We start from the raw sequence: 20,722 nt of genomic DNA, 5'->3' as shown, positions 1-20,722 counted from the left end.
TTTTTATATGTTCTTTTTTCCTCATTCAGGCTTCTTCTCGCACCATCTATAGCATGCGTGTTCCTGGCATGTGCATCATCTGTACCTAGTTTATTCCCTTCCCTCATAAGTATTAGGTGAAAGTTTAATAGTAATAGATGAGCATTGCCAACTAGGTGAGGTAGTACTTATGACCGAGTCCACATAGGCCATGAAAAAGATCTTCATAAGCGCTAATTTTGGTAGGATAGATAGGGATTGGTCTTATTCTAGAAGATAAAAGAAAATATTTACTTGGACAGTCTCTATCAACCACATGATAGTTATTGAGTGTGGGCTATCAATCACATGTGTTCGATTCGCACCCTTATTTTGATTTTTGGATAATGTTTCTCTCCATTCTAATCCTAAAAAAAAGAAAAATCCCTCGACTCTTACGCACAAGAAAATAAAGATAAGGAACAACGGATCAAGATGTTAAATTGTAAATAGTCATGAGGATAATTTTCCCTTTCTCTTCCATCCACCGCACTTTCCCCCTCCATCCCTACGGCTATGTACCAAACTATCCTTATTTATGTGGTGGATGGAGTCGGTTTCCGGAGAACGCTTTTATTATGGCGGGTGACGTAGCGGAGGATCCGCGCGGTTTTGGTTGGGAACAGTTCCGGAGTGCACTCCTCATCTTTCTCACCTTGTTCAAACCATCGCGTTGGACTGATATAATAGTTTTTCCCCCTTCTTTCTGACCTCTTAAATTGAATCAGTAATAAAGGCCGGGTGTCTTTTTTGCTTCCCTTGTCATCAAGAAGAGAGAGAGAGAGAGAGAGAGAGAGAGAGATGGCCCAAGTAACCTCGCAGAGTCTGGGTCACTCCCACCCGGTGGCAAACGTCCAAGCTTTTGCAGCTGCCATCGATGGGCACAAGGATATCCCTCCGAGGTACATCAGGCCTGAAGCTGAGTCCGATCCAATTGTTCGTGATGGTGACTGCCAGCTTCCAGTAATCGATCTCAAAAGACTGCTCGATCCCGAATTTTCTGAAGAAGAGTCTGCTAAGCTTGACCGTGCTTGCGAGGAGTGGGGTTTCTTCCAGGTTATGGCTTTTTATTACCAAGGCCATGAATTTTCTCCGAATAGTTGGCTATCGATTACTGAAATATATAGTCGTTAGTATGTGGATCTTCTCTTTTTAGAAGCCTACTTCATTGTACAAGGTATAAAAACGCTTGATATATAGATCATGTTCCAGGACACCAGTCATGTAAACTTGAACAAAGCTTGGACAAGGCTTGGCAGGGCTTTTTTTCTTCTTCCCCCTTTTTTTTTTTCTTTTGAGGGGGAAAAAATGGCCCTGCCAAGCCTTGTTTAGGCTTTGTCACGTAGAAAAGAAAACAAACATATAACTTCTCCAATCCTACTTATGGTTGGGTAATATAATTTCAAATGTTCAAGCTTTAGCTGAGGAGAGGACGTTGTAGGCAGAAATAGAAGGAAGTGTAGGGGTTGCAGTTGTGAAGTTGCACATGATTCCACCTTATTCTCTGTACGTATGTAGATATAGGGAGAAAAAAAAAAAAGAGAGTGGTTGCAGAGTCCATACCTACACGACTTAAAATCTCTCTTCCTAGTATTTCATATCCACGCAACAAATATTTTTTTTTCTGATTTTCCAACCTTTTTTTTTTATGAAACAGATTTTCCAACTTGTTAGCTTTTTTTTGATGGTTGAAGGAGATCGGAAAAACAGCCTGTCCTTTATTGATAAGAGTAATATATACAATAGAGGTTACAAAGAACCTATAAAGATAATTACATTATATTTTAAAAGTCAATTCCTCTCAGAAGACTCCTCATCTACTCAAATATTCAGATAACTTTATAAATCCAACCAAAATCCTTGAGAATTTTGTGATCATTTTGAAATTATAGAGGATGGACCAAAAAGTGAAAAGATGCAATATTTTTTCAGCAACTGCAATGATGGAGACACTCTTGTTCAGAAACACCTGAAAATTTCTTTTTCTCCAACTTACTAGTAGAAATTATTTATATTCTTTTTTTTTTTCAGAGAGAGTGGAACTTATTTATATAATTTCAAATGACAACACTCTTTCAGAGGTATAAGCTATCTTTTAAAATAGGCCTGCGACTCTTAGGGTTCCATTTACATCAGCAAAAAAAATAAAAGCCTACATCTTGCCTTCCTATCGACATAACTCATTGATCACTAATTTTATATGTCTCAACTTTTGAAAACAATTAAGCTGGAGGTAAAAATTTAAATATAAAAAGTTTATAAAAAGTAATTCGTTAAAAGTTAAAAAAAATGAGTATCAGAAACTAAAAAAAATAAATAAAGAAAACAAAATTATAAAATACTTATATATTTATTTATTTAGGTGAAAAAGTTGGCCAACATGAGAAATAACAAAGCAAACTGAGTAGCGATAGTATATAGTATCATTAACTTGTATTTTTATTAGAATTTCTTTACTTAAGCATGAATAATTTGTATATATGCATAACTCAATTAATTAATTATTTTAAAAATAACTAATTTTTAAAATAAGAGAATTATAGTAAGACATCTCAGCATTTTTTCGAAGGCGGGATATTTGACCCTCTGCAGGCCATTTAGTGTCAAGACCCTTATACATGGGATGCCCTCCTATCTCAGCATAACCTTTTAGGAGGTTCATGCCTTCGCATCATCATAATAATATCTCTTCAGTTTTTTTTCAAATTATTTAGAGTTGGCTGTTCAGATCACTATTAATTAGGAATTCCTACTAGGGATTCGTTGTTATCTATATGCACCTAAGCATAGGTGCCTTCGCCGGGTTTAAAATCCCAGATCCAAGTTGACCCAGATTTCAAGCCTAGCCTAGCAAGTGTTGTGCTTCTAATTTTAAAGCCTGATTAGACTTTAGGGCGACAAATGTAGGCCCAATGTGGCTTCTCTTTGCACGTCAATAGAAAAGGTGGGTGGCAATTGACATTAGAAAATTTCTTTGTGGTTGTAACGAGAACTTGTGATTGAATATTATATTCTTTTTTTAAAATAAAAAAATATATTATATTCATTTGGGTTAAGGAATCTAACTCTAGTCTACAATAGAAATACCAGGGCCCTAAAAAGAAAATCTGGGCCCATGTTTTGATTCCCATCTCTTGGGTTTGCAACTGAGGACAATTACACGCGACAGAAGAAAGACAGTGAACTAGTGTGATGGTGGTTAGATTCCTTTTTATTCTCTTAAAAAAGAGTTAAGTATTCTTTGGACTTGTCCGGAGCCGGCCCCTCGATCTTTTAGAAATATTTATTTTCTGACTCTTCTGAATATATTCATACAAAAATTATATAAATACTTCATTTTTAGCACAAAAGAAAGTTAAATAAATAATAAATCAATTTTGTTGACAAATGAGAAAAGATTGGTGCTAGAGTTATTATGCATTAACTGAAGCATATAAGATATTTGCTCATTTGATTTGCGTCCAAAAATAGAGAATAATACTCCTTTTATTACGAAGGAGGGGACAAATTGACTTCTAATTGATGGTTGATAAACAAATATAACAAAACTTATGACTGCATTAATGCTGAGAACTGAAGGAAGATGGGGTATCCTTGTCCAATTTCTACTAAAATAATATTTAAATTGATCTCATCATAAGGTAGTGTGAGGACTTATGTGGGTATGTATTTAGCCCTAAATCAATTATTCATTGAGAAGATTTTAGATGCTTATATAAAATACTTTATGGCTAACCTTTTTAGATGAGATCATAGGTTCTTATAAATGGTATTAGAGCTAACTCTAGCTATAGCCTATGTAAACTAAAAGGTACTACAGCATAGGTTCATTAGGGTAGACGATGGGCCGATCGTAATGTTTGTAAATGGATGCATATTGATTTGGACCCTTAGATGTAAGGGCTTAAATAGGAGTATATGACGACCGGTGCAGGCATCTATTTAGTCCTATATTGATTATTTACTAGAAAGATATTGAATACTTATATAGGATAAAGAAATCCAAATAAAACCATCTGGCTAGTTTTTTTTGGATGAGATCCTGTGTTGTTAGAGGTAGTTTTTTTATGATTATTTTAAGAGCGAGGATGGAAGAAAATTTGATTAAAATTGGGTGATAGCAAGATTCGGATTCAAGTAATTAATACCAATCTCCAAAGACTTGATCTACTATATTAGTTGGCATTCTAAAAAATATTGTAGCATTCCAGATGCGAAGTTGAGCATAGCGTTTCCGGTGGTGCTAATTAGATAAGCCATGCCACTTCATTTGGACCTTCTTTAATTCCCTAGGTCCTACTAGCATTCTAAACCATGTTTCTACATGATCTCACTTGATAGAGGTCCATTATGTTTTGTTTTCTTTTGTGCCGATCATTAACTTTGAGCAAGACGGGACTCTGGATCTACCTGCTAATTTAATTGAATCAACTATTTGAGTAATGATATGTTAACTTTCACGTATGAAAAGAGATTGCTAGATATTGTTTAGATGGATGCAATGAAAATAATGATAAAAAAATGGTTAATGTACGTAGAACCAAATGTTTGCTTTAAAGAAGCTACTATCCGGCATAGATTCTTAATTATTATGTATTAACTGGACTTTGGAATGACATTGTGGCCCAATGAGTTACACATGGACACTTGTTTCAGTTTTACTGACACAAGCAAAACATTACCAATATTTTCAGTAATAATCAGAATTGGACAGTTCTATTGGACTTTCAGATCTTTTAATGCAATAGATTTTCTCTTTTTCCATTTGTAGTTGGTTTAGATTGGATCATTCTTACCCCAAGATTAACAATACAATCATAATAATATTGCTGCAGCTAATAAATCATGGAGTTCCTGATGAAGTGATCAAGCGAATGAAGGAGGACATCATGGAATTCTTCAAGCTCCCACTGGAAGAAAAGAAGGCATTTGCTCAGCTACCAAACAACCTCGAAGGCTATGGCCAAGCTTTTGTGGTCTCAGAGGACCAAAAGTTGGATTGGGCAGATATGGTTTACCTCATTTCCCGACCACTCCATTCAAGGAACATGAGATTCTGGCCGACTAACCCTCCCACATTCAGGTTCACAAAATTTTTGTGCAGAAGTTTTTTGTTTGAGGTTAAGTGGCCTAAATATGAATCCATTCCAGTTTGTCAACTAAGTGAAAATATGCATAAATTGAATCTTATACTCCACATTAAGCTTTCATTAGATAAATTGAATATGCTATGGCCTAAATATGCGTGTTGGTCAAGCATCAAGTTTTCATTCGACTACATAAATTGAATCTTATACTCCACATTTCAATTTTAATAGGAACCTTTAAAGCTTTTGATGCCCGAGGTTTTCAATGGTTGTTAGGATGCTTTTGGGACTCTCATTTTCCTCTCATGCAAGATCTTGGTAACAAAGAAGCTTCGGTTCTTTGACCAGGATTTAATATTTAAATGAATACCATAAATAAAAGAAAAAGGTACTGATGCAAATTTCTCTTCTTATAATTCACAATGGTATTTAATGATCCAATATTTAGGAGGTGCATCGCCAATTCATTCATTCTATCAGTTTGGATCTCATCCTTTGATAGAATCTAGTGAAATAAGAGAAGCATAGTTAGACTTTCTGAAAAATTCCCACCTCACAGTTCTGAATAGAGTCTCAAGATGGTTTGCATTGAACAGACTTGCACATATTTATTTAAGCATGATTACTGGAGACCTTTGTCCTCCAAACTTTCCTTAATAACAAGAACAGCTCTACTCTAATTAATTAGTATTTTCTTGAGAAAATAGTGTAAGTAATTAGCACTGTTTGTTATACACGTAGAATGCATGAGGAACCTTCGATACTATCAATTAATGCATTTGTCACTTGAGAAATATGATGGTATAGGAATTCTCAATTCCTCCATCTTTCTTTTAAAAAAAAAAAAGGCCCCGAAAGCTGAACCCCTTTCATAGGTCTCCTGACATTAGGAACTTGTATATATTCTCTTTAATTGGTAACAATTTAGTTCCCATTGCTCTGTCATATCCTAGTATCATCAATATGAATTATATTTACTGTCTCTTGCTTTGTGTTTTGGACAATTTCAGGGCTACCCTGGATAACTACTCATTGGAGCTGAAGCAAGTGGCAGGATGTCTCTTTAAGTTTCTGGCTAAGAATCTGGGGATTGAACCAGGGATAATCTCCAATATTTTCAAGGACCAACCACAAGGAGTGAGGATTAATTACTATCCACCATGCCCGAAAGCCGACAAGGTGTTGGGCATCTCATCTCACACAGATGCCACCGGCTTGACGTTGCTCCTTCAAGTAAGTGATGTTCAAGGATTACAGATAAAGAAGGATGGCAAATGGTTTCCTGTGGACCCACTCCCTGGTGCTTTTGTTGTTAACATTGGTGATATCCTTGAGGTAACTAACTCCAAAGCTTATTTTTATCCAATTTAGTTTGTGTTGAGCAGGTAAATATATTGGTGTTCAATTGTTTTAGTTTGATGAATTTGTCATAAGTGCACAATGTACAGCAACTACTTTCAAGATTTCAGATTCTGAAAATCTACAGTATCTTTATCACCAGACCTACAATATATTCATTGCATGAAACTAACTTATGGCTTTGCAGGATTCCATGAACTAATAAGTTTAGCACAACAAACAGGTTATATTGGTTCCACAAAAAAAGATTAAGCAATTTGATTGAGATATGGAGAGGGCAGAGTTTATTTCATATGACTGACAACCAATTTTTCTATGAAACAGATACTGAGTAATGGAAAATATAAAAGCGCTGAGCATAGGGCCACTATAAACACAGAGAAAGAACGCCTCTCAATCGCTGCATTCCATGGTCCAGACCATGACTCCATGGTTGGCCCTCTTCCAGAACTCCTGAAAGGTGGCAAAGAGCATTATAAGACGATGAGCTACGGAGACTACACGAAGACTTTGTTCTCTGCAAAACTTGATGGCAGGAGTTTATTGGAGAGCATGAAGTTGAACGATTAGAAGACTGGTCCTAAGCGTGAAAAATGTTTTATTTGCTTGCTTTCTATGAAATTTTCAACTGGAGGATATGTGTTGGCTCAGTAGGACTGCTCCTTTATTGCCCTGTGAAACTATATAAATAATCCACGATGCCATTAATAAAGATCATCCTTTTTAATAGTAAGAACTATGTGTAGTCTTCCATTGATTGAGTTTTTTTTTTTGGTAAAGTTCCATTGATTGAGTTTGGTTGGAAACAGCTACACAAATTAGGAGAGTAGATGATTTACCAACTGGCCTAAAGATAAATTGCTGCCTGAAAACATAAAGCCAAAAATTTTGGACCAAAGAAACTGAAAGCAATATTCTTTTGGGAAGGGAACTCTATAGAGCAGACACACTTGAAAAGAAAGAACCAGAAGAAAATAATTCTGAACAGAGGTAGACATACCATGTGGAATTGTAAGTGCACCTTAAACTAATAGAACAACTCCTAAGCTTTGGACTTTGGTGGCTGATTCCACTCCACTCCACTTGTCTGTTCCTACTCTCACTATTATCCAAGATCAGGTCATAGGATCCCGATCTAGTTTTAGATCATCACTAATTAATCTTCACTTGGAATCCTTAGCAAGACAACTCTGAGACTATAATGGTCTAGCGGCACGAGGTCTTATTTTATTATTTGTTCTGCAACACCAGGCGCATAATTATTCCAGAAGGTTAGCATTTGATCATTTTCTGCAAGTTGGACTCTGACAAAAATAGACTTGGCAAGTCAAATTTCTGCATGCAACTTCATTTGAACATTTTGGTAGAAATCTTGATGAATCTAAACACCCTAACACCACCTGCTCCATGCTCTCGAATCCACTGTATATTGATTGTGAGTCTCCTTGCCATAATTTATTGAGATTTTCACATTGCACTGCCTCTGGAACGATTCTCCAGAGCTTTAAACAGGTGAGATATCTCTTCAACTACTCCATCTCCTTGCCATTATTGAAGTTCCAAGTGCGTATCTTAGGGGACCATAAAGGACGTACCTCCTTGAAGCATCCATTTCCATATATACCAAACTATTTCCACGTGGAGTACAAAATACCAATATAATGGATGAAATCTGATAGCTCCCATGATTTATTGCATTATTAGCAACTGTAATCTCTCATTCTATTCTCCCTGTCACGCCCCGAACCCAACACCCGGGTCGGATACGTGATGGCCGCACACTCCTTAGAGCAAGCCCTAAAGAATATGCAAGGCCAAAATAAATCATTACAATCTTATCAACCATAATATTTAATTTCAACAGTAATTCATAAAACTTGCATAATAACAATTAACATTCCTTCAATTCTCTGATCAGATACTATGACACTCTATTTATCCTTCTGCTCACCCGTAAATCCAAGCCATAGCCAATCTAAGTCATCCTGCAACTCTGAGAAGAAAAAGAAAGATGAAGGGGTGTGAGCTTTACAGCCCAGTAAGAATTCCCATATCACACTGATGTAGTAATATAGTCTGAAAATAAGGATAAGCAATAAAATATAAAATCTCATGTTCAATGTCCAGAATAATGCAAACATTCATAAATTTTCTGTCTTGTCAAAATAGATGCATCATCATATGTTAACCGGTGAAACACTTTTGTTCAACAATTGTTTCATATCTTATCTTTCATTTCTCCTTTCATAATCATATGATTTTAACATTTTCTTTCTGGCTCTGGACTATCCAAGTCTATACCTCAGTCATCATCCGGATCGAATCCACTTTAAAAAGTCTTTCAAGACTGTCCCAGGATGAGCTCCTGGCCGGCTGTCCCACGTACCAAAGCCCGTGAGAGGCTGTCCCAGGCATAAGCTCCTGGCGGGCTGTCCCAGGCATGAGCTCCTGGCCGGCTGATCCACCTGTAAGCCAGTGGGGGCTGTCCCAGGCATAAGCTCCTGGCGGGCTGTCCCAGGCATAAGCTCCTGGCCGGCTGTTCCACATGACAAGGCTAGTCCATACCATATATCTCTTTCTTTTCATTTAATCATTATGTGTTGTATTCATCAATCAATTCTGTCTTCCATTATGATCAATTCAGATATGTCATATCCATATAATCATGCCATCAATCTCTGATACATATATATTAACATAACATACTCATGCTCAAAATCAAATAACAGTATCTCAGATATAATAATTTCATCAATCTCAAATCCGACGATGCAAAACCAATAATGCAAGACCAACAGTAAAATAGCATATATATAATGGTGATCATGTACAGGGATTCTTACCTTTACCGGTGACTGATCCAAACACAGAAATCAATGTTCTTCTTTGATTTATGAATTTCTTTAACAAAATATTCCACTCGATATCATATGCAGACAATCATCTCTTCATAACCCTGATCAAATATAAAAATCATATATAGAGAAAATTATCGATAATCGATCCTAATAACACATATCGAGGACCTCTCTTAGAATTAATCAAAATTAGGATTTGTCTATGTATCAGGATCCTCCACTGATCCATAAGACTTCTAGAGAGAGAAAATCCATGAAGAGAGAGAAAATTCTAGAGAGAGAAAGTGGAGAGAGAATCTTCGTATCTTTTCGATGAGGCAATCATGGTCGAGACCATCAGAGGTCCTATCAGGATGACTCAATATGAATCAAGTGTTATAATTTTGAATAGAATCAGACTGGAATCAGATCTACCGCACGAATTTCGGAGCAATCTCAAATCATCTTATTTTCATCCTCAAGTTTATTCTAGGGTTCATGATGCAATCAGAGAGGAAGAAAAGATCCTAGAGAGACAAAATCCGTAAAGAGAGAGAAAAGTCTAGAGAGAGAATCTAGAGAGAGAAAATGTAGAGAGAGAAGGTAGAGAGAGGAGAGAGAAAAGAGAGAGAAAGGAGGGAGAGGAGAGGAGAAAATTTCTCTCTCTTCTTCTTCTTCTTTTTCTATTTTTATTTTCTTTATTTTTATTTTTATTTTTCTCTTTTTCTTCTTTCTCTTTTTCTTTCTTTTTTTCCTTTTTCTTTTCTTTTCTTTTTCCTTTTTCTTTTCTTTTCTTTTCTTCTTCTTCTTCCTTCTTCCCGCGGTCAAAAACAGAGAACCCGCGCTCTTTCCGAGCACCTCCCCCATATCCGACCAGGTGAGCCACCTCCGGCCACCCTTTCCGGCAACGTCCCGACGCCGGCGGTGCTACCCTGTCGGTGGCAGTGCCACCGTCCCTGTTGCCGGCGGCAGAAAAGGAAAAAGATCACACAAACAGGGTATCCCTGTTTGAGGCCGAACCGGCACCTCGCCGCCATATTAATTGTCACGCCCCCGACCCGAGATTTGTGGATCGAGGGTCGCGGCAACCGCCGCATACTCATGAAGAACTCTCTCCATAAGCATGCAAGGCATCTCATCACGATATCAATGCATCGCAGCGGAATAAATTCAAATAATTATTATTCAACTGTAATTCATGTAATTAAATCAAATGTCTTACATCCAATAAAATTTTTGCTAACAATAAAACAATAGATCTAAGTTCAATAAAGTGTTGACAATGCTAAATCTCGCCTCTAAAAGCTCTGTCCCAATATTTCTTCCCACGTTCGAAATTAATTATCTGAATCTGAAAAATAGAAAGAAAGGTAATGAGCTAGACAGCCCAGTAAGTAACAAATATCTCAACCAGATATTTCAGATATTATAAAATTTTTAAGAATAAAGCTGCAATTAAACATAAAAATATATTTCATATTGATTTAATGCAAACCCAATAATTTCAAATATTCACATATAATATTTCCGATTCGATTCAAAACACTCGAAACTCAACAGCCTTGACTATGACCAACGTTTAACCCCCATTGGCGGGGTCCACATAATACCAGCGCACAACCCCCACTGGCAGGGTCCAGAAATACCAGCGCACAACCCCCACTGGCAGGGTCCACAAATACCAGCGCACAACCCCCACTGGCAGGGTCCACAAAGTACCAACGTATAATCCCCATTGGCGGGGCCCACTGAAACATAGTTGGCTGAGAGCATAAATCCGATCTATATCAAAACACTTAGTACCACAATATATATCATAATCTTTCACTAAACATGTGCATAAATCGATATACCATAACATTTCAAAAGCACTTTTCTTTCAAAACATAATTCCATAAATCATGCATAATTTCAGAGAATAATTATTTATTTTCAGAATAAATATGGAATATCTCGAGAAGATGATTCATTACTTACCTTTCACGGAGCACTGAATGAATGGATCGACTAACTTCTAGGAGATTCTTCCGTGCCTATTATTCAAAATTATATTTTTACATTAATTTTAATTCAAAATTAAATCTAACAAATCTCAAAATCAAAATCTCGCTTAAAATCAGACTCGTCTCTAAACTTGATCAGAATCATCAGATGAAGCCTTCCACTACGTTAATCCTAGAGGAATAACTTTAGAGAGAGAGGAATCCATCAAGAGAGAGAAATATTTTAGAGAGAGAAAATCAGAGTTCAGACTGAGACAAGAGAGAGAAGAGAGAGAAACTCTCTCTCTCATCAATTTCAATTTATTTATTTATTTATTTATTTATTTATTTACTTACTTATATATATATATATATAAATATACATATATATATATTTATTTATTTTTATTAATATTATTATTATTTTCTTTTCTTTTCTTTTTCTTCTTTTTTTTTTCTTTTTCTTTCCTTTTCTTTTCTTTTTCTTTTCTTTTTCTTTTTCTTTTTCTTCTTTTCTTTTCTTTTTCTTTTCTTTTCTTTTTCTTTTTTTTTTCTTTTTCTTCTTCTCGGTTCTTCCCGCACCGGAACAGGGGACCGGCGTCCCCTCGGCCTTGACCGGCCGTTCGGGCCACGGCCGCCGCGGCGGAGGCCGGCGGCCGACGGGGGTCACTCCCCCGGTCACGGAGGAGACATGGCCGGCGATCAATTCCGATCGCCGGCGCCGAAAATTCAAGGAGAAGAAACCCAAAAACAGGGTCGCTTTCCCGACGAAAAAATCAGCGACTCTCGTCGCCGGCAGCCGCGCACAGGAGCATGGGAGGAAGGAGAAGAAAGAGGGGAGGAAGAGGAAGACTTACCTCAGCCTCCGGAGACCTCGTCGGCGGCAATCACGGCGAGAAATCAACCGGTGTCCGCGGCTTAATTTCGGGAAAATCGGAGGGAAGGAGAGGAAGAAGAGGCCGATGATCGGTCTCAAGGGAAAGGGGTCTTCTTATAGATCACCCTAGGACTCCGAGGGGTCCTAGGAGTCCTATTTTGCCCGGGAATCACCGGAGAAGAAGACTCCTACCGGGAGTCTTCTTCCCGGTTTCTCTGTTTTTTTTTTTTTTTTTTTTTTTTTTTTTTTTTTTAGTTTTGGGCTATCACATTCTTCACCCCTAAAAAGAAATTTCGTCCTCGAAATTTTTCATACCTGTCACCATTGTATTGGAAGCCTGTGGATTCTGCTGAGTAAGTGCATAAACTCTTCCCTGGGTTTTAGAAATCGGTCCGCCACCCTTATGTTGTCCTTCATGAGTTCTTTTGCCAGCTTGATTTTCAGTATTTAGCGGGCAGCTAGCAATTTTATGATCCTTCTGTCCACATTTGAAACAAGCACCGGTATTCCAATAGCAATCCTTATCTGCATGATTTTTGCCACATCTGGAGCATGGCTCACCATCAATCTGTTGAGTCTTATTGTCTACTGCTCCCTTAGCTGATCTTTTGATGTTTTTATTATTCTGCCCTTGTGTATCATTTGATTGTGCTCTCTTTCTTTGCCTTCTTTCCCTTTCCATGCGTTCTTCATTGACTTCCCTTTCAATTATCAGTGCTTTGTTTACCACATCTGCATAAGTTGTCAATTCATAAGGAACCACTTGTTTTCGAATCTCAGTTTTCAGTCCCATCTCAAACTTGTGAACACGTTCTTGCTCACCATCTACTAATCTCGGAGCAAATTTTGCTAACTCTGTAAATTTTGCTTCATATTCAGTCACACTCATACCCTTTTGCTTCAAATAAATAAACTCTTGCTCTTTCTGGATCCTTATACTCCGAGGAAAATACTGATCATAGAATGCAATCCGAAATCTTTCCCAAGTAAGTATTTCGCCGTCTTGTTCATGCTTGCGCTGTAGTCGCTGACACCAGTTGTATGCTTCTCCTTGTAGTAAATAAGCTGCATATCGAATCTTTTCTTCATCAAGATACTCTTGGACAGCGAAAGCCTTCTCCATCTCCATTATCCAGTTGTCAGCCTCCAAAGGTTCAGTAGTCCCCTTGAAAGCTGGAGGTGCAAGCTTTTTAAATTCTGAAATGTTGTTCCGTTGTACTGGTTGCTCTCCATGTTGTGGTGGTGGATGCTGATGTTGTTGTGTATCTCGTTGTATCTGTTGTTGTTCAAACATTTGCTGCTGCATTTGTTGTTGCGCTTGTACCATCCTGATTAGGGTCTGCATTAACTGAGCCATATCTGGTTCTTGACGTGCTCTCGAAGTACTCCCATTAGGATCTACAACTCCCTCCTCCTGAGGGGTGCCACTGGTCAGATGGGGAGTGCTACCATCCCGTGGTTGTGATGTCTCTCTTGCAATTCCTTGAGTAGTTCTTGTCATTCTACGGGGAGGCATGATAACCTTGTAGTAGTAAAACCTTATTAGATTCAATTTTCTATTTGTTAGGATGGGTTTATTATGATGCTCATACTCTAACGTCCCAATATTCCTAATGTTTACCCACCTACACTCATACTATGTCAAATTCTATGTGTCATAATTTATCCACTTATGCTCTGATACCATATTAATTGTCACGCCCCCGACCCGAGATTTGTGGATCGAGGGTCGCGGCAACCGCCGCATACTCATGAAGAACTCTCTCCATAAGCATGCAAGGCATCTCATCACGATATCAATGCATCGCAGCGGAATAAATTCAAATAATTATTATTCAACTGTAATTCATGTAATTAAATCAAATGTCTTACATCCAATAAAATTTTTGCTAACAATAAAACAATAGATCTAAGTTCAATAAAGTGTTGACAATGCTAAATCTCGCCTCTAAAAGCTCTGTCCCAATATTTCTTCCCACGTTCGAAATTAATTATCTGAATCTGAAAAATAGAAAGAAAGGTAATGAGCTAGACAGCCCAGTAAGTAACAAATATCTCAACCAGATATTTCAGATATTATAAAATTTTTAAGAATAAAGCTGCAATTAAACATAAAAATATATTTCATATTGATTTAATGCAAACCCAATAATTTCAAATATTCACATATAATATTTCCGATTCGATTCAAAACACTCGAAACTCAACAGCCTTGACTATGACCAACGTTTAACCCCCATTGGCGGGGTCCACATAATACCAGCGCACAACCCCCACTGGCAGGGTCCAGAAATACCAGCGCACAACCCCCACTGGCAGGGTCCACAAATACCAGCGCACAACCCCCACTGGCAGGGTCCACAAAGTACCAACGTATAATCCCCATTGGCGGGGCCCACTGAAACATAGTTAGGCTGAGAGCATAAATCCGATCTATATCAAAACACTTAGTACCACAATATATATCATAATCTTTCACTAAACATGTGCATAAATCGATATACCATAACATTTCAAAAGCACTTTTCTTTCAAAACATAATTCCATAAATCATGCATAATTTCAGAGAATAATTATTTATTTTCAGAATAAATATGGAATATCTCGAGAAGATGATTCATTACTTACTTTTCACGGAGCACTGAATGAACGGATCGACTAACTTCTAGGAGATTCTTCCGTGCCTATTATCCAAAATTATATTTTTACATTAATTTTAATTCAAAATTAAATCTAAACAAATCCCAACTCAAAACCTCACTTAGAATCGACTCTTTCCTAAACTCGATCAAAATCATTAGATGAGACCTCCTACTATGCTAATCCTAGAGGAATAACTTTAGAGAGAGAAGAATCCATCAAGAGAGAGAAATATCCTAGAGAGAGAAAATTCTAGAGAGAGAAAGTAGAGAGAGAAAATCCAATTTCAGAGAGAGAAAGTCAGAGTTCAGACTGAAAAGAAGAGAGAGAAGAGAGAGAAACTCTTTCTCTCATCAATTTCAATTTATTTATTTATTTATTTATTTATTTATTTACTTACTTATATATATATATATATAAATATACATATATATTTATTTATTTATTTTTATTAATATTATTATTATTTTCTTTTCTTTTCTTTTTCTTTTTCTTCTTTTTTTTTTTTCTTTTTCTTTCCTTTTCTTTTCTTTTTTTTTTCTTTTTCTTTTTCTTTTTCTTCTTTTCTTTTCTTTTTCTTTTCTTTTCTTTTTCTTTTTTTTTTCTTCTTCTTCTTCTCGGTTCTTCCCGCACCGGAACAGGGGACCGGCGTCCCCTCGGCCTTGACCGGCCGTTCGGGCCACGGCCGCCGTGGCGGAGGCCGGCGGCCGATGGGGGTCACTCCCTCGGTCACGGAGGAGACATGGCCGGCGATCAATTCCGATCGCCGGCGCCGGAAATTCAAGGAGATGAATTGCGAATATTCTAAAATCAAGTGTTATAATTTTGAATAGAATCAGACTGGAATCAGATCTACCGCACGAATTTCGGAGCAATCTCAAATCATCTTATTTTCATCCTCAAGTTTATTCTAGGGTTCATGATGCAATCAGAGAGGAAGAAAAGATCCTAGAGAGACAAAATCCGTAAAGAGAGAGAAAAGTCTAGAGAGAGAATCTAGAGAGAGAAAATGTAGAGAGAGAAGGTAGAGAGAGGAGAGAGAAAAGAGAGAGAAAGGAGGGAGAGGAGAGGAGAAAATTTCTCTCTCTTCTTCTTCTTCTTTTTCTATTTTTATTTTCTTTATTTTTATTTTTCTTTTTCTCTTTTTCTTCTTTCTCTTTTTCTTTCTTTTTTTCCTTTTTCTTTTCTTTTCTTTTTCCTTTTTCTTTTCTTTTCTTTTCTTCTTCTTCTTCCTTCTTCCCGCGGTCAAAAACAGAGAACCCGCGCTCTTTCCGAGCACCTCCCCCATATCCGACCAGGTGAGCCACCTCCGGCCACCCTTTCCGGCAACGTCCCGACGCCGGCGGTGCTACCCTGTCGGTGGCAGTGCCACCGTCCCTGTTGCCGGCGGCAGAAAAGGAAAAAGATCACACAAACAGGGTATCCCTGTTTGAGGCCGAACCGGCACCTCGCCGGCTTCCCAAAAACACCGATGACCGGAGAATAAAAAGGAGAAGAGAAATACCTTGTTCCGCCGTCCAAAGAAAGCTCCGACGACCCCCTTTCTTCTGATCAACCACCCACGGTAACCTTTGAGAAAATTTCTCAAATACCTCGATTTTCCTCAAAATTTTTGTTGTAATTTCCTAAGAGAGGACGGGGGATCTTTATACTGGAGGTTTCCTACCCTAGCCGGACTCTTTGAGTCCGATTTTGCCGGAATCGTGAAGGAAGAAGACTCCGGCTAGGAGTCTTCCTCCTCCTCTGTTTTTTTTTTTTTTTTTTTTTTTATTGGCTGTGGCTGATTCTGGACCGGGGTGTTACATTCTCCCCCCCTTCAAATAATTTCGTCCTCGAAATTAAGTTATGTTGTTTGAGATACCTATTTCAAAGTATACATTCTTCATGTTATTCTCAAACTTACGATAATGTCATATATATTATTTATTTCTCATGATCTTGTTATAACAAAAATTATTTAAAATCTCAAACTCATCCCTTCTTATTGATTTCTTAACTTTTTGAAGAACTGTAATATTTTGGACTTATATTAATATACTACCATTATTTGTCTAATATATTTCACTCGAAATTCATAATTATCTCAGACTACCCTTGATAGAAAGTAAATAAAGAAAGGTCGAACATTGGACACTCTTCACGATTATCGATTTCTTTCTTCTCTTGACCTTCCAATAAATTTTATATGTAGACTCTCATCTTAAGGAAAATCTCAATCTTCTATATTAGTTCAAGTAACAATATTAGATTTAAAAAAAAATATGAGATCTATGTCAGGACATTCTAAGTTTGAACTAATATCAGAACTATCAAGTTATTAATAAACTTGAGATATCTAGACTTTCTTGGCATTATCTATAATGAAGCAACCTACTAACAAAAATTATCCGACTATGATCATATAAAAAAATTATTTTTTATTAACAACTAATGTATTCCATAATATCTTCAGAATCAAAGAATTAATATTTCTAATCAATTTAACCCACCATGCTTTTGCTGCGCACTTTGATCTTAATTTATCAATTTATATAATTATATCAAAGATAAAAATATCTTTATATGTTAGATCAATCCAGAATAGATCCAACCTTCAAATTTCATATAAGACTTAGGGCAAAATTTTAAGTTTCTTTATCTTTACTACCTTTGAGTATAGCATATAAAAATTAAATCTTGATCCACTTTCTATGTTTGAAATCATTGCATAAGTTTCATCACTCTTCAAGAATCCAACATATTTAGAATCAATTAGAGTTAACCTTAGATTTACCTTACAATCATTTAGATAATTTCTAAATCAATCTTCCTTTTTTTTTAAAAGAATTAATTCTAATTTGACAACTAAAAGAACTCAAGTCAACATCCTTATAAATAGAATTAACTTGATTATTTCTTATAGAGCTCCGTTCATCATAACCCTTAATATTAATCAATAAATCCATACAAAATTTTATCCCTTGTATAAGTCATTCAAAATTTAACACTAACAAGATGTCTTAGTTCAATTTAAAATCCAAACTTAACTTGAATAATTAATACACTTCACCATCTTCAATCATCACAAGAAAAAAAAAAAAAAAAATCTAATCCAAAGATAGTAATACGAATTATTAAGGATTTCATCATAACCTGTATATCATACTCTGACAAAATAAATTTTCTTCTTTAATTTAATAACAATATCAAAAGACTTTTGATCCACTTAAAAAGAAAATAAGCTATTGACTTGAAATTCAATGCAACTTGAAAGATCAAGGAATCATATTCAGAATATGATATTTTGAGTAACCAAAAATTTTACCAAGATGTGTATCTCATATTCTCATAATAAAATTTAAGTATATTTTCATCTAAGATTGAGTTTCATATATGACCTTTTATAGGTTCAGTGTTCAAAAATATTTCTCTCTCATATGATGTAATTTCTTCTTAGACCATACCCTAATTAACTTTCTTTTGATAAGTCCAAAATTCATAATGCTCAGTCAATTATCATCGAAATTAGAAAAAGTATCATGATCTTCGATCATATAAGTTTTATATTCCAAAATCATCTAGTATACTCAACATAACTTATCAATACCTCCCACTTCAATCCAAGGTCAACTTTTTTCATACTTAGGTCAACCTTACTAATTGAAATCTAAGATATAACTCGTCAATTCTATTATAGATCTCATATGCCACTTATACATAAATTTCATCTTAATATCTATTGATTTGAAATCTCAATATTGAATCTTCTCTTTTATATCTATCATGTTCCTCATGATCATGACCTAAGTTCAGATATCACTAGAATTATAATTCTGAATAATTATAACCTTAAACTCAAATACCACTTAAATCATATTTCCTAGTGATCATAACCTAAACTCTAATATCATTCTATCATACCTTTAATGATCAAAATCTTAAACTCCGATATTATCAATCATACTCTAATGATTATAATCCCAAAGTTTTGATATCACTTATATGACAATCCCTAGTGACCTTAAACTTGGGTTCTAGTACTGTTCTGTCATATCCTAATCACTTGTATCATTGTCTCCGAATAAACGTAACCTAAGCTCTAAGCTCAAATGCCACTCTGTCACATCCTACTGATCTTACATAAAGTTTTAATCTCTCTTCATAATCTTTAGTGATCTTAAACCTAAGCTCTGATATTATTCTATCTCATCCTAATCATTTATATCGTAATCTCCAATGATCATAACCTAAGCTCTAATATCACTCTATAATATTCTAATCACTTATATCATAATCCCTAATGATCATAACCTATGCTCTGATACCATTCTGTCACGCCCCGAACCCAACACCCGGGTCGGATACGTGATGGCCGCACACTCCTTAGAGCAAGCCCTAAAGAATATGCAAGGCCAAAATAAATCATTACAATCTTATCAACCATAATATTTAATTTCAACAGTAATTCATAAAACTTGCATAATAACAATTAACATTCCTTCAATTCTCTGATCAGATACTATGACACTCTATTTATCCTTCTGCTCACCCGTAAATCCAAGCCATAGCCAATCTAAGTCATCCTGCAACTCTGAGAAGAAAAAGAAAGATGAAGGGGTGTGAGCTTTACAGCCCAGTAAGAATTCCCATATCACACTGATGTAGTAATATAGTCTGAAAATAAGGATAAGCAATAAAATATAAAATCTCATGTTCAATGTCCAGAATAATGCAAACATTCATAAATTTTCTGTCTTGTCAAAATAGATGCATCATCATATGTTAACCGGTGAAACACTTTTGTTCAACAATTGTTTCATATCTTATCTTTCATTTCTCCTTTCATAATCATATGATTTTAACATTTTCTTTCTGGCTCTGGACTATCCAAGTCTATACCTCAGTCATCATCCGGATCGAATCCACTTTAAAAAGTCTTTCAAGACTGTCCCAGGATGAGCTCCTGGCCGGCTGTCCCACGTACCAAAGCCCGTGAGAGGCTGTCCCAGGCATAAGCTCCTGGCGGGCTGTCCCAGGCATGAGCTCCTGGCCGGCTGATCCACCTGTAAGCCAGTGGGGGCTGTCCCAGGCATAAGCTCCTGGCGGGCTGTCCCAGGCATAAGCTCCTGGCCGGCTGTTCCACATGACAAGGCTAGTCCATACCATATATCTCTTTCTTTTCATTTAATCATTATGTGTTGTATTCATCAATCAATTCTGTCTTCCATTATGATCAATTCAGATATGTCATATCCATATAATCATGCCATCAATCTCTGATACATATATATTAACATAACATACTCATGCTCAAAATCAAATAACAGTATCTCAGATATAATAATTTCATCAATCTCAAATCCGACGATGCAAAACCAATAATGCAAGACCAACAGTAAAATAGCATATATATAATGGTGATCATGTACAGGGATTCTTACCTTTACCGGTGACTGATCCAAACACAGAAATCAATGTTCTTCTTTGATTTATGAATTTCTTTAACAAAATATTCCACTCGATATCATATGCAGACAATCATCTCTTCATAACCCTGATCAAATATAAAAATCATATATAGAGAAAATTATCGATAATCGATCCTAATAACACAGATCGAGGACCTCTCTTAGAATTAATCAAAATTAGGATTTGTCTATGTATCAGGATCCTCCACTGATCCATAAGACTTCTAGAGAGAGAAAATCCATGAAGAGAGAGAAAATTCTAGAGAGAGAAAGTGGAGAGAGAATCTTCGTATCTTTTCGATGAGGCAATCATGGTCGAGACCATCAGAGGTCCTATCAGGATGACTCAATATGAATTAAGTGTTATAATTTTGAATAGAATCAGACTGGAATCAGATCTACCGCACGAATTTCGGAGCAATCTCAAATCATCTTATTTTCATTCTCAAGTTTATTCTAGGGTTCATGATGCAAT

At 36.3% G+C, this 20,722-nt stretch overlaps 1 protein-coding gene across 1 annotated transcript; it reads left to right on the top strand.

Annotated features, from left to right (window-relative positions):
• The first annotated feature begins 621 nt into the window (after positions 1-621).
• LOC105053991 (2-oxoglutarate-dependent dioxygenase 11-like) lies at positions 622-7,200 on the top strand. The gene is made up of 4 exons (XM_073246165.1): positions 622-1,074; positions 4,854-5,101; positions 6,116-6,440; positions 6,789-7,200. Exons 1-4 carry the CDS (start codon positions 820-822, stop codon positions 7,032-7,034), a joined length of 1,074 nt encoding a protein of 357 aa, XP_073102266.1. The 5' UTR covers positions 622-819; the 3' UTR covers positions 7,035-7,200.
• The last annotated feature ends 13,522 nt before the right edge of the window (positions 7,201-20,722 follow it).

This window comes from Elaeis guineensis, chromosome 11 (assembly GCF_000442705.2).
Source record: "Elaeis guineensis isolate ETL-2024a chromosome 11, EG11, whole genome shotgun sequence".
Classification (NCBI taxonomy): Eukaryota; Viridiplantae; Streptophyta; class Magnoliopsida; order Arecales; family Arecaceae; genus Elaeis; species Elaeis guineensis.
This window is presented reverse-complemented; position numbering and strand designations above follow the sequence as displayed.